This window comes from Haliotis rufescens, unplaced genomic scaffold, assembly GCF_023055435.1.
Source record: "Haliotis rufescens isolate VD_foot unplaced genomic scaffold, xgHalRufe1.0.p SCAF_11, whole genome shotgun sequence".
Taxonomy (NCBI): domain Eukaryota; kingdom Metazoa; phylum Mollusca; class Gastropoda; order Lepetellida; family Haliotidae; genus Haliotis; species Haliotis rufescens.
The window spans coordinates 27694424-27708765 of record NW_025963791.1 but is presented as its reverse complement, the minus strand read 5'-3'; the positions used below and the strand labels follow the sequence as shown (position 1 = coordinate 27708765).

General features: G+C 40.1%; 1 protein-coding gene across 3 annotated transcripts in view; it reads left to right on the top strand.

Annotated features, from left to right (window-relative positions):
• Positions 1–755: 755 nt before the first annotated feature.
• The window catches only part of LOC124149336 (tetraspanin-15-like), a 94635-nt gene continuing 81048 nt past the window's right edge, over positions 756–14342 (top strand). For all 3 annotated transcript variants that reach the window (XR_007219965.1, XR_007219964.1, XM_046520851.2), the window contains exon 1: positions 756–911. Coding sequence is in view for 1 of the 3 variants with exons in the window: in XM_046520851.2 (XP_046376807.1) it covers positions 771–911 (141 nt within the window). In the remaining 2 variants the exon portion in view is untranslated. The remainder of the gene's footprint in view (positions 912–14342) is intronic.

Sequence of the window (14342 nt, the reverse complement as noted above, 5' to 3'; positions counted from 1 at the left end):
TTGCATACTTATCGTGTTGTGATATCAAGATTATCGGTTTGATGTATCACATCAATATAACAACCCGTGAAGATCCGGGGTAGAATAGGTTTTCAGCAACCCATGCTTGCTGTGAAAAAACGAGTAAGCTTGCCTTAGGAGGCGACTAACGGGATCGGGTGGTCAAGCTCGCTGGGATTTTCACACAAAGTGTATGACTACATATACGTGCTCAACATATTAGAGCTAAATAATTCTTTTGATTTGTCACCCAAAACGACGAAAAATAATTTTCCAAATTGAAATATTGGTATCCACGTACAAAGAAATGGCATCCAGCGCAGTGCTCTGCCGTATCCAGAATACCACAGGGTTCGACACCCGGAGTACCAAAAGGGGTCCGGCACCCTTAGTCCCAGGAAATTGATCGTCTTTTAAACGCTCTTTGTTAGTCTTCAAAATCAACTGTCATGGTACACATAAATATAGTGGTTAAAAAATACTCTAATATGGCACCTAGACAATGATCGAATCAATTTTACACATGACACGAAAATCAACGTCTGTTTAACATCTCTTTTTAACCGGAAATCAACTACATGTAAACAACTGGTAAACAAGTATTGTAAAATATATATAGATCTGGGGAAAGGGACAAAAACTCCTTGAAATGAAAATCGATCAACGTTCATCTTGTTTTAAATTCCCCGCCATCATTATATAGTTTCGGAATTTGTCATGTGACTGTCATGTGATCAAGCCCCGACCATCTAGGTCATCAAACGAACACAATGGCGGCAGGGTCTGAAGGCATGGAGCGAATGCTCCCGGAATTACGCCCGAACAGAAAGCACCCTCGGAGATCTATGTGTGCCTGCACTGCATATAGCTGCAACAAACTTCTGTTGTTTCTCTACACCTTAGTTTTCGTGGTAAGTTGGCACTTTCTGACTCCTGACGTAGAACGCGAAACAGGTGCGCTCAGTGAAAGCTCTCACTCTCAGCATGCAAACGGTCGGGGCAGGGTGTGTCCCAGTGGCACTGTAGCGATGGAATGCATGGGGTGTGTTGACAGTGAGAATCACCTGCTTGTCAGTGTGGACAGACTGTAGGATTATTTGACAGATGCGGTTTTAGCAACTATCGACAATGAACACTTGTGTAGTTGGCACTAGAATTTGAAGGGGATACCCATGCATTGAGGAATTTTTATGCCGGAAACTCCCAAGAAGTTTTGTTCTTACTTGAATATGCTCTCTGGGTCTGTTTTCATGCTTATAGATTATCGCTTGCTCGACTTTTATGTTGCTATTGTTGTTTGGGTAACTGACAGATGTGCACGATAATGCACTCTTAAAGGCACTGAACAGGTCAGTCCTCACATATTGATTTTTCTGTGGAGGCCCATGCAGCCAAGTCAGATGCACCATGAGTGTGGATGGGGAGTCGCAGGACCCCTGTTGTAACAGTATGTCCAGCATATAGCTATGTGGTTTTGATGCAGATGTTCTTGTAGCATGTTAAAGTGCCTTGTAATCAGGAATTTTCAACATGCAATGTAGCAAAGGGTCAACGTTTGTTGACATCATTTGATCTTCCCAAACATTCGTTCATAACAATGATGTAAATTGGTCACAATTCAGATTTGCAGAATGTGTCATCAGCATGTGATTCATCATTGTTGTTGTCATGTCATGCCCCTCAAAATATACCACTCCACTTTTGACAGGGATATGTAGTTTTCTATGATACACAAAACGGGTTCACATAAGATCACAAGTGACTATTGAATAAAAAGACATATCTGATTATCCCTATCGTAAGTTGAGCGGTATATAGCAGTCCCCTTATGGGTTGTTGCTCATGCTATCAACCACTAGTGTGCTTCATCTGGACTTGATTACTGATAGGCTGCTGGGATATAACTGTACGTAATACTGAAACTGCACTTTGCGATAACATTCACTCACTACATCTAATGAATGTTTTATAATAATTGTAAAGTGACACCCCCCCCCCACCCCCCCCCCCCCCCCCACACACACACACATCTTGGTCTGGAACCTGTTGGTGTTGGAAACCATGAATTCCAGTAGGCTTGGAGTATCCATTCTACTCAAAAGAAGTTAAATAACAAGCCAATTTTTTATATATGACTATAGTTATTATTGTAATGACTTGACAGATTTACCAATTGTATGAACAAATTGGGTGTTCTTTAACTTTGTTTGAGTAGTAAATATCAAATAAATAGTTTATTTACTAATAACCTGTGTTTCTATGCCATATTTTTGTTCAACATCATTGTTTCTGTTATTAGTGTTAAAGATTACATCACATTATCATGAAAATGGACCAGCTTGTCTATTAATAAGTTTTTCTTATACATGTGTTATTATTTCTATATACAATGTGTTGCCATAGTTATCACACACATTGCAGTATAACGGTGATCAATATGATTAATGCATGCAAACATTTAATAGAATTAGATTGTGTTTTTAAAGTTGTCATGCAAATTTTAGTTCTGATGTACATTAGTATGGTTAGTGCATGTGTCATATGATCCACTGCAGCCAGATGTATTTCGTATGGATGCTAAACTGAAAGAAAAATTTGTTGATAGTATTTTATTATTAGTATACACATTTAAGGAACAGTTATGGTGATGTTTGAACATTTTTTGTCACCATGAGGTGTAAAGCCACATTGATATCAGAAAGTGAGACTGTGAGTTAATATAACATGTAACAAATGTTATATTTGGGATAACGCTTTCTTAGTGAAGTACGGTTTCTCATACATATTTAGGTTGAGTCCCATCCAGGATTCGAACCCACACTGCCAGAGTGAGGCACCTAATCACCAGCACACAGCGATCTAACCCACTCAGCCACCGAGGCTTCCACAAAATGAAAGTCCGACAACTGGTCGTCTAGATCACATACTTTGTGTACCCCTCTGACAAGTGTAAATTGGCATGGGTCCCATGTCTGAAAGCTGTGAGTTAATAACTGACACCATACATCCAGTACAGATAATTATGTATAAAGTCACAACAGTTTTTATATCAAAATTACTAAGAAAGAACAACGCCAGCTCCTCACTTTTGACTGGATTAATATCACAGTCAAACAAATCATCCACTTGTTTCTGCATAATCCACAAAACATTTCTCTCTATTTTGTACACATACTGTGGTAGTATAGCATCTACTCAGAGAGCGGAAGGTCTTGATCTTGACTCATCTTGATTTGGCATACTTGTCTGTGATTTTAGGCTGTATGGAGGAGATTTAATAGTCTCAAGAAAGTCAAGTGTCTTTGTCATAATCCTAGTGTTACGAGTTAAAAGCTCCGGGGTCCCGAGGTTCAAATACTTAGGACCAAATCTCAAAGACTCCAGGAACCCCTTTTTCGAAACACTTCTCAATAATATTTCAGCATGTGTATCAGCTGGTGTATTGTTGTTTTCTTTGCATATTTCCTAAATTCCATGCTTAAACTACACAAGTGAGTACAATTATATAAACAAGTAAATTACAATGTATTTGATCTATATACCATGTCTATTCCTCTGTAGATTTGAAATGTTAGGTTAGAAGACAGTAATTATGTGATGTAATCATTCTAGACAGTTCGTGAAGGCTGTAGGCTCCTGTTACAGGAATCGGGGATGTGTTCACAGAGATCAAGAGGAACATACTTGCTGTGAAAATGTTTTTCGCTTCAGAGATCAATATTTTCTTTGTGTACTGTAGAGCTCTATAAGGGAGCTGTTTCTGCTCTTTTTCAATAATCACGGCTTGTTAGGAATGGTTTGAACAGATTTTCCCACAAAAGTGAAGTTAATTGACATTATTAGATTCTTGGGGCGGTCGGGTAGCCTAGTGTTTAAAGCGTTTGCTCGTCACGCCGAAGACCCCGGTTTGATTCCCGACATGGGTACAATGTGTGAAGCCCATTTCTGGTGTCCCCCATCATGATATTGCTGGAATATTGCTAAAAGCGGCGGAAAACCATACTCACTCACTCACTCACTCACTAATAGATTCCTGAACTTGACCTATTTAACTCTTTGTGAGATCTGTGTATTATATGTACTACCCAAAAAGAGTTAAAGAACACCCAAAGTTTTTATATGACTATAGTAAATCTATCATGACCATAGCTACTGTTCTAATGAAAAATACCTGTGAAGATCCGGGATAGATCTTCAGCAACCCATGCTTGTCGTAAAAGGTGACTATGCTTGTTGTAAAAGGCGACTAACAGGATCGGGTGGTCAGGCCTGCTGATTTGGTTGATGCATGTCATCGATCCCAATTGCGTTGATCGATACTCATGATATTAATCACTGGATTGTCTGGTCCAGACTCAGTTATTTACAGACCGCTGTCATATAGCTGGAATATTGCTGAGTGCGGCGTAAAACAACAAACCAAACCAAAAAAATCTAATGAAAAAAGTGTGTAGGTTGCTTTGCATTTTGTTTATGTGGCTGATTTGTAAGCAAAAATCATACTCTTTTGAAAAGAGTGTATGAAATGGTCCCGAGATGCTGTTTGGGTTGATTTCAGTGTGATTGAGGGGTTGATTTTTTATGTTTTTTTGCATTGGATACATTTCCTAGCAACAGTGCTTTCATAAATAGTGATGGGCGAAGCTCTTGCCACTGATGATGTGCTAACTAGTGAGTGAGTTGTGATTGATGCCACTTTGAACAGCATGTCAGTTATATAGCACAGCATGTCATCGTTTGGTTTGTTTGTTTGTTGTTTAACACCTCACTCAGCAATATGCCAGCTATATGACGGTGGTGCATGTCATCGCGATTTGGGAGGAAAGCCCAAAGAACCAAAACTACTTGAAATCTTACGTTAGCTGCCCTTCTTTCAGAAAAAAGTGTATGCTATACTCTAGAAAATACAGTGCAGGGGCCACTTGCACAAAGCCATCTTAGTGCCAAGATTATCTTAAGCCTATGTTAAAGTATGGGAGTTACATTCATCTTAGCTTGATTTGCTTTGTGCAAGTGGGCCCTGGTCTTTGGCATTTACCGCTTTGGTAAAACCATGAGCATGATGTAGACAAACCTAGAAACAGTATAAGGGAAAGCCGGGATTCAAACCCTATCATAGGTTTCTAGCATTGTTTCGTGCTCCTAAAGGAGCAACTCTGCACCACAAAGCATAGGCAATAGGGCTATAGCTCAGTAGAAGGGAAATTTACTACCCAGATACCCAACCCCCTATTACCCGACCCTACCCAGGTACCCACTGTAGGTCTCAAGAGTAGGTACAAAATGTTCAATTGGGAATTGTTTTATCGGAGCCCTGGCAAAAAGTGTTTAGATATAGTGTAAAACGATCTGATCATGCATACACTGAAGTTGACTGACGCTTTGTCTTTACTCAAACATATAAAAGTCAGAAGGAATGTGTGCATAGTCAGAAAGAAATGTGAACATTAGTGAGTTGTACTAGTGTAACCATGGAATTTTATTGTTATTGTCATTTAACCATGTGTCACATGACTAACCATGGGTCCGGGTAGTCCTGGGTTCGATCCCCAGCCACGTCATACCAAAAGACGTTAAAAGATGGTACTTGTTGTTATCCTGTCTGGCGCTCGGCATTAAGGGGCTAAAACAAGGACTGGTCGGCTCGGAGTCAGTATACTGTGTCTGAGTGGGGTATTCATGTTAAACTGCGGCATGGCATCTCAGTTGGCTAGCACTATAAATCAGCATTAGTCCAGACTAGGACAAGCAGCCACACCCACACATCTATCAATGTGACTGGGATTTTGTTTCGAAATTAGATATTTTACAGCTTAGCTGCAAAACCAGATATTCCTTTTTATTTCTAACTGTGAGCCTGTATTGTAGAAAAACACCTTGCACCAATGTAATTTTCATTGCAGGCAATTCCTTTTTTGTCAAGGGCCTGAAGTATACTTACTTTTTTCATGGACAATTTTTTTGTTTTTTTGGTAAGATCCAATTTTGTTTAGCATTATAATAGCATTATTTAGCATTGTAAGCCATAGTCAACATCATGAACTTCTTGTTTGGAAAACATTAAAATAAAAAGGAAATTCTGTTTGTGTCCTTTGGATAATTTTTCAGGAACTAGCACTGAATGATCAAATATGACTCATAGACATTATGATTAGGGGTATTTGGGATAAAAATCCTATTTAACCATATACTTTGCTTTTAAAGATTTTATTGATTAATCAGTTTCATACAGGCGGTGTAAATTGATTCATCAATAACATGATTAAAGGTCTGTGTCAGTGTTTGCACATAATTTCCAAATGTTATGTTTTAGTTGGGATCCTGACATCCTGACTTCTCCCTGAAGTCTAGAAGATTAATATTTGTTAAAATCATGAATACGTCCTACTGGCATTTGTCTCCAACCAATTTCTTGGTCTTAGGACTCGATAGCAGAGCAACTATGATTGTCATAAGGGACAACTAACTGCATCGGGTGGTCAGGTTTGCTGACTTGGTTGATGCATGTCATTGTATCCCAAATGTGTAGATTGAAGCTCATGATGTCAATCACTAGATTGTCCGGGCTAGAATAGGTTATTTACAGACCATTGTCATATAGCTGGAATATTGCTTTGTTCGGCATTAAACAACAAACAAACAAACTTGCCTTCATATGTCTAATTCAGGAATCACAAGCAAGTAAATACCTCACATGTTCATGCAGATGTACTATACATGAGATGAAGAGCAGTGTTATGAAAAGCAAGACCACACAAAAGGTACATAACGGTAAAAGGTCAAATATGTTTTGACACATCCTTAGCTACATGAAGTGTTCATTTCTTTAGGTGCAGGTGTACTTCTTGTTTAATTGAGATGCACCTGATAGTAGGGCTGGGACGGGTAACTTGGGTACTCGGGTCGGGTGGGTACTGAGTAGGACCCGGGTACCCACAGGACTACCCGGACCCGTGGTTAGTCACGTGATATATTGTTTAATGACAAAAATGATCTAGAACTCTTCAGTTCGCATTTCTTTCTAACTATGCACCCATTCCTTCTGATTTTTCATATGGTTGAATAAAGATATAACTTAATTCAACTTCAGTGTATGAAAGGCGAGATTGTTTAATACATGTATCAAAATACGTTTTGCCAGGGCTATGCTAAAAATGTTCCCAATTGGACATTTTAAGACATCTCCTGAGACCTACAGTGGGTACCCGGGTAGGGTCGGGTAATAGGGGGGTGGGTACCCGGGTAGTAAATTTGGACTCGTCCCAGCCTTACCTGGACATTTTCATACATGAAGTATCTTAAAACATCTCAAAAGTGTCTTAAATTTTCCATTGAGATTTTCATTAGCCATGTCTGATGTGAAATATTTTTCAGTGTCACTTCAAAAGCATAGCAATTGATTCTGGGTTGAAATTGCGTTCCACTCAATGATTGAATTAGCAGACCCCATGCAGACTGAGCGAGATGGAGGGCATTCATTACTAAAGGGATGTGGTAAAATATCTGTATTTGCTTGCAACATTTTGGCCGCAGGGTGTGAATTTGGCTTTTCAATTTTGAGCTGGTGGCACTCTGGCTATAAATAGATGTCTCAAGACATTTGGAGGGAGGGAGAGATCATCGAAATTGGAAATTTAGCATTATATTTGAGTTGATGGTCTATAAAACCTGATGTAGCTGGTTTATTAATTGGCCAGCCGGTATTCAGGCTGTGATGGTGTTCATTGTGGAGTGTATGGGTTCGGCTGCTGCTATTGTGTGTGGAGCTGTCAGGCTGAGGTCTGCCATCCCTCATTATCCCATGGACACTATAGCCTGGTCTCCTGTTGGATACATCCTTTCATTAATCTCCACTCGTTATTGGACAATTTGCACATTTTCACGACTCTCTTGATTTGTGTGTTATTGTCATCAGTTTCATGGCTACTGATTGATGGTGGATTATGTCTTAAATGTCTCCTCCGTGTTGCGTTTTATTGGTGTTGGAAGCAGCGTCAACTATAGCTATAATATAATAAGGACACGCTTTGATTGTTTGTTTGCTATTTCATTTTGCATTCAGCAATAATCCAGCTATTTCATGGCGGCCTGTAAATCATCCAGTCTGGACCAGACCAGATGTTATGAACAAAATCTCACACTGTTGGAGCACCATAATCCACAATCAACCAGGAGGGGACCTGCGAAGATCCGGGTCAGAATAGGTCTTCAGCAACCCATGCTTGCCGTAAAAGGTGACCATGCTTGTCTTTAGAGGCGATTAACAGGATTGGGTGGTCAGGCTCGCTGACTTGGTTGATGCATGTCATCGATCCCAATTGCTTGGATGGATGCTCATGATGTCAATCACTGGATTGTCTGGTCCAGACTTGATTATTTACAGACCACCATCATATAGCTGGAATATTGCTTAGTGCGGTGTTAAACAACAAACAAACTGAGGGGGCACAGGTCTGATGCTATATACAATGTATATATGTAAGGGAGGGATAATATGGTTTGTCCATGTTGTAAGGACATGATACATGATGTACCGTATTCGACGTAATAAGCGCCCCGCTCTAATAAGCGCCCACAGCGATATTTGCTAGTATATTGGCTAGTGAACAATCCCAATTAGCACTCCTTCCTATTGATCAATGTACACAAGACTTATTTATTCGCGTAAAATACGCAGTCGTTTGTTATATGCATTCTTAATTATGGGCAATTTATCTGGAAAAATGTATCTGTCGCATATAAACATTTCAGTATGTCAGCATAAACCACGGAATTTATCTTTCAACTCTCTTTTTTCCACCAAAATAATATTCTAATAAGAGCCCCCTATTTCTAATTTTGAGAGCGCCCTGGGCGCTTATTATGTCGAATACGGTAATTGAACTTCATTCAAAATCTAAAAAAATTGACACAAAAAGAAACAGTTGAACACGGATATAATGAACATGGATAGAGCGAACAAATGAATACCACAAACCCTTACAAAATCCCTAACTTGTCTCCTCTTTATAATCTTTTAAAATGTGCGCATATAACAAACTCTCTACAGCGAACTAATGCATATAGCGAACTGAAATCTGATCTCCGACAAGCCCAAATACCACTAATTAGTGACGTGTATAGGGAACTGAAGCATCTCACTCAGTGTCAAGTGTCACTAAAAATAGGCGATTGGCATGAATCAACACAATCAGCGGTGACGATTCGAACTTGTTGAACTTACATTATGTTACTCTTACCTGTAACTGGACTAATCTTGTCTGTAAGACAAACATAAATTTCACGAGATTGTGTCAAAGTGTCACTTCACTTGCATATGCTTTCATGGCTGGCAATGCTGCAATTATGTGTATTGTGTTTTGTTTTATCCAAGATGGATGTTTCCGATCGAAAACGTATATAACGAACAACCAACAAACTGATTTCTCCAGTCCCTTCAAGTTCACTATATCCATGTTCTACTGTATTGAACTCAACCTTTGATGCAAATAGTGAGACACTGAACTGAAGCCTTTCAGGCAGATGACAACCAGGTTGAAGCAGTCAGCTTGGTGTACTATCATGTTCATGGAATGAAAGGCATTTCCTTATCAAAAGTTGAGTGTTGTTTTATTAAGCTGTCTAAAGTATTCCAGCTGTATCACAGTGGCCTGTAAACATGGTAAATAATTGAAATCCGTTATTTGGGGATCACAATTTTTTTCTAAGTAAGAAAGGGGCAAAACAATATACTTCAAGGTCGGTCTAGGAAGTTTGATTTCCGAACTCTGTCAGTGTGCAAACTGTCGTCTGTTCTGGGGAAGTCTGTGCAGCTGGGACAAGGGACATTAATCTAGATTTATTATGCACTGAATCAGTTATGACTGATCGATTTTGCGAAATTAATGAATGTCAAATTGAACATTATGTTCGTGTCATTGATGCCGTTTGTGAAGTTACTGAGTGATCACAATGTATTATCTTCCGTGTGTGCTGTGTCATCAGAAGAAAATAGGTATAAGGTTGAGTTTCCTTGTTCCAGTTTTGTTGAAAACAACATGGCAGATCCTTGATTCAACAAACAGAACAATAATTGAGTGTGAGGATAACCAAGGGCTGTGAGACAAGAACATGTTCTTGTTCCTGGAAGTACCTGTCTTGTCGGTCGACTGGTGACATTCAGTCCTGCATCACCTCGTTTACACGGATGAAGATGGTCGTTCTGTACCTCTCTGTCCAGGGCCCTCGTGGGTACAATGTATCAAGCCCAATTCTGGTGTCCCCCGCCGTCATATTGCTAAAAGCAGCGTAAAACAACACTCACTCACTTTGTCCAGGGGGCAAAAAGCTTGCTTCAAATGGCTTCAATTTACTGTTCTAGTTTTAGCAGTAGTAGATTCTTTAAAATCGTATATAGACTCCTTATGTTTCACTGTCTCAAAACCCGAGAAAATCTACTGTAACCCATGCTTGCAGTTAAAGGAGACTATGCTTGTCGTAAGAGGAAACTAACGAGATCAGTGGTCAGGCTCGCTAACTTGGTTGATGCATGTCATCGTATCCCAATTGCGTGGTTAGATGCTTATGATGTCAATCACTGGATTGTCTTGTCCAGGCTTGATTATTTACAGACCGCCGTCATAAAGCTGGAATATTGCTGACAAACACTGTCACAATGCTTGTCGCAAGATGCGACTAATTGGAGGTCAGACTCGCTGACTTGGTTGATGTCATCGTATCCCAATGGCATAGATCGATGCTCATGATGTCATTCACTGGATTGTCTGGTTTAGACTTAATTTTTTACAGACTGCCGTCATATAGCCGGAATACTGAGTGCGGCGTTAAACATCTACCAGTAACCATCCAAACCGCTTCTCAAGTTTTGAAAAGATCCATTTGTTAGAGTCTGGAATGTGGCTCCTTAAGGTCGTATGTGTCGAGTTAACATCTGGGTATCATGTATTGTATCCTTGCTATAGAGCTATAGACTATGTTGTGACAAAGGGTATCTCTAAAGCCTTTGTCTCTCAGCATAATAACTCAACTCTCGACCTGGCTGGCACAGTTTAATGGCTAGCAGAAAATGTCATTGTAGAGATTAATGTGGACATTGAGAAGACTTTATATTTTGCTCAATGGTACAAGATTCCTTGATAGTTATGCTGTGTGTATGGCTATGAGTTTTTATTATACAGGCAGATTGTCTGACTGCAGTTTCAGAGATCTTATACATGTTATAGTTATGAGTATATTCATTTATGACTACATGCTAGGGCTGCGACGGGTAACTCGGGTACTCGGGTCGGGTGGGTCCTAAGTAGGACCCAGGTACCCACAGGACCTGTGGTTAGTCACGTGATAGTCATATTGTTTAATGACAAAAATTCACGATAGCTTAGTGGTTACACTGCAAGTCACTAATGTTTGCTTTTCTTTCTGACGATGCACACTAGGTCTGGGACAGGGTACTCGGGTCGGGTGGGTCCTGAGTAGGACCCAGGCACCCACAGGACCTGTGGTTAGTCATGTGATATATTGTTTAATGACAATAATAATAAAATTCCATGGTTACACAAGTACAAGTTGCTAATGTTCACATTTCTTTCCGACTATGCGCACATCCCTTGAGTTTATATGTTTGAGCAAAGACAAAGCTTTGACAGTCTTCAGTGTATGCACGATCAGATCATTTTATACTACATGTGTATACATATCTAAATACTTTCTGCCAGGGCTCTGGTAAAACAATTCCAAACTGAACATTTTGTACCCAACTTGATACCTACAGCGGGTACCTGGGTAGGGACAGGTAATACGGGGTCTGGAACCGGGTAGTAGGCGTTTCCATAAATTATAACTGTACATCATGGCATTTTAATGTTGATGATTTGTCACAGTCAGGACATATGGTCCTTACACAGCAGAAAGCAAATGTTTTAATCATTTCCCTTATCATTTCTAAGTGACAGGAGGATAATGACTAAATTGGCAATTTGGGAAATTCAAATACAACATGTTTTCTGAGAATGTGGAGATATGGATGAAAATGTTGCAAATCTTATATTTCTGACCCAACCCACTTTCCTGTGCAGTGTTACAGATCTCCTAGGGTGGCCCATTGATTTAGTGTGCTTATTAGAGTTATGTCCCTTTCCTAACAGGGTCCTCAGTTTTCTAGTTTGAATCCAAGATATTTCCTGATCATGGAACTTGGTGTGTTGGTGCCACACCAGTACATTTCCCTTTTAGTGGCCAAGTAGTTGAGTTTGAAAACACTGCAGCTTGCTGTGCAGAGTTTTGTCCCTTTGAGATCAGTATCCTGGTTGTAGGTTTGAATCCAAGATTAATCTCGATTATTATCCTTGGTTTCATGAATTAAGCTTAATGATGTTACAAGCCAATTGCTTACTCACTAATAGGAGTTGTGCCACTCTCATGTTTTGAAATGACAAGAAAGATGCAAAGAAATATATCAAACAATACATGCAAACATTTAAACATTCATGCTGAAGTTGAGTATCCAAGTAAAGACTCAAGATACCCAACCAAATATGTTGGGTACAAATATTATATTTGAGATAACACTTTCTTAGTAAAGTACAGATTCTAGTCCTTATTTGGGATGAGTCCTATCCGGGATTCGAACCCACGCTACCAGAGTAAGGCACCCAATTGCCAGCACACAAAGTCAGTGATCTCACCCACTCACCCACTCACCCACTGAGGCTTCCACAAAAAATGATTGGTTGGTTGGTTGGTTTGATGTTTAACGCCGCACTCAGCAATATTCAAGCTATATGACGGCAGTCTGTAAATAATCAAGTCTGGACCAGACAATCCAGTGATTAATATCATGAGCATCGATCCACGCTATTGGGATCGGTGACATACATCAACCAAGTCAGTGAGCCTGACCACCCGATCCCGTTAGTCGCCTTTTACGACAAGCATAGTCACCTTTTACGCCAAGCATGGGTTGCTGAAGACCTATTCTACCCCGGAATCTTCACGGGTCCACAAAAAATGAAAGTCCAACAACTGGTAGTTCAAATCACGTACTTTGTGTACCCCTGACATTTTTCCTCTCCTTGCAAACAAGCTGTATGTGCTATTACAGGAACAACTTATCATGTGTAGTTGACAGTGAAGAGGACTTCTGTTGAATATCTGAAATTTTAGTTATAGTGTAATTGCAGCCAAAATACAGGATTTATGGCATTGGTGCAACAGAGTTGGTATTCTTAGAATTATTAACAATGATAACTATTGTTTTGATATCTGTGTATTGACTGTAAGTAAACAATTTGTACAACCTCATCAGTTGAAATGACCCCAATCAAACTCAGCTTCAAATCCAATCCCGAGTGTTTGCTTGCCGGCCTCAGTTGCTTGATCCTCGTCAGTGTGCTTAATCTCATTGCATGCTAATTGTGTTCACCACATTAACATGAGGAAGGCGTCTTATGCCAGAAAATGCTTGATTACTGTGAGTGTTCCTTTAAACATACATGTTTATTTTTTCCTGGAAATTTGTTCATTTTTTAATGAGCAGATGAAATAAATACTTCAGATGCAGATTTTTAACTTTGAAATTTTACGTGTGCAATACATTCACCAGATACCAGATATCCGTCATGCCCAGCATATACATTAACACTGGTTCTTGAATGACAGATCCGGGGTAGAATAGGTCTTCAGCAACCCATGCTTGCCGTAAAAGGAGACTATGCTTGTCGCAAGAGGCGACTAACGACATCGGTTGGTCAACCTTGCTGACTTGGTTGTTGATGCATGTCATCGATCCCAATTGTGGGATCGATGCTCATTATATTAATCACTGGATTTTCTGGTCCATACTTGATTATTTACAGCTGGAATATAGCTGGAATATTGCTGAGTGCGGCGTTAAACAATAAACCAACCAACCTTGAATGACAACCGCCTCAGTGGTTGAGTGGATAGAGCGTCTACCCGGAGGGGGTCGAAAGTTTGTGGTTCAGTCTCCATCCGCTTCATACCAAGATACATTAAGGTGCTTGTTGGTATTTGTTGTTACCCTGCCTGGTGCATGGCATAAGGGGATAAGAAAAGGACCTGTTGGCTCGAAGTCAGTATACTGTGTCTGAGTGGGGTATTGAAGTTGAACTGCGGCATAGTATGCCATTGGTCTTAACACTATGAAACCGGCATTAGCCCATGCACACATGCACGTACGCACGCGTGTTGTTATAGAAGTGCAGTAAGACTCATTTAAGCCCATTTCACCTCACCTCACCTCACCTCACCTCACCTCACCTCACCGTGGGGGCACGGCGGCCCAGTCGTCTAAGGCGCCGCGATTCGCTGTGCAGAGTTGCGTC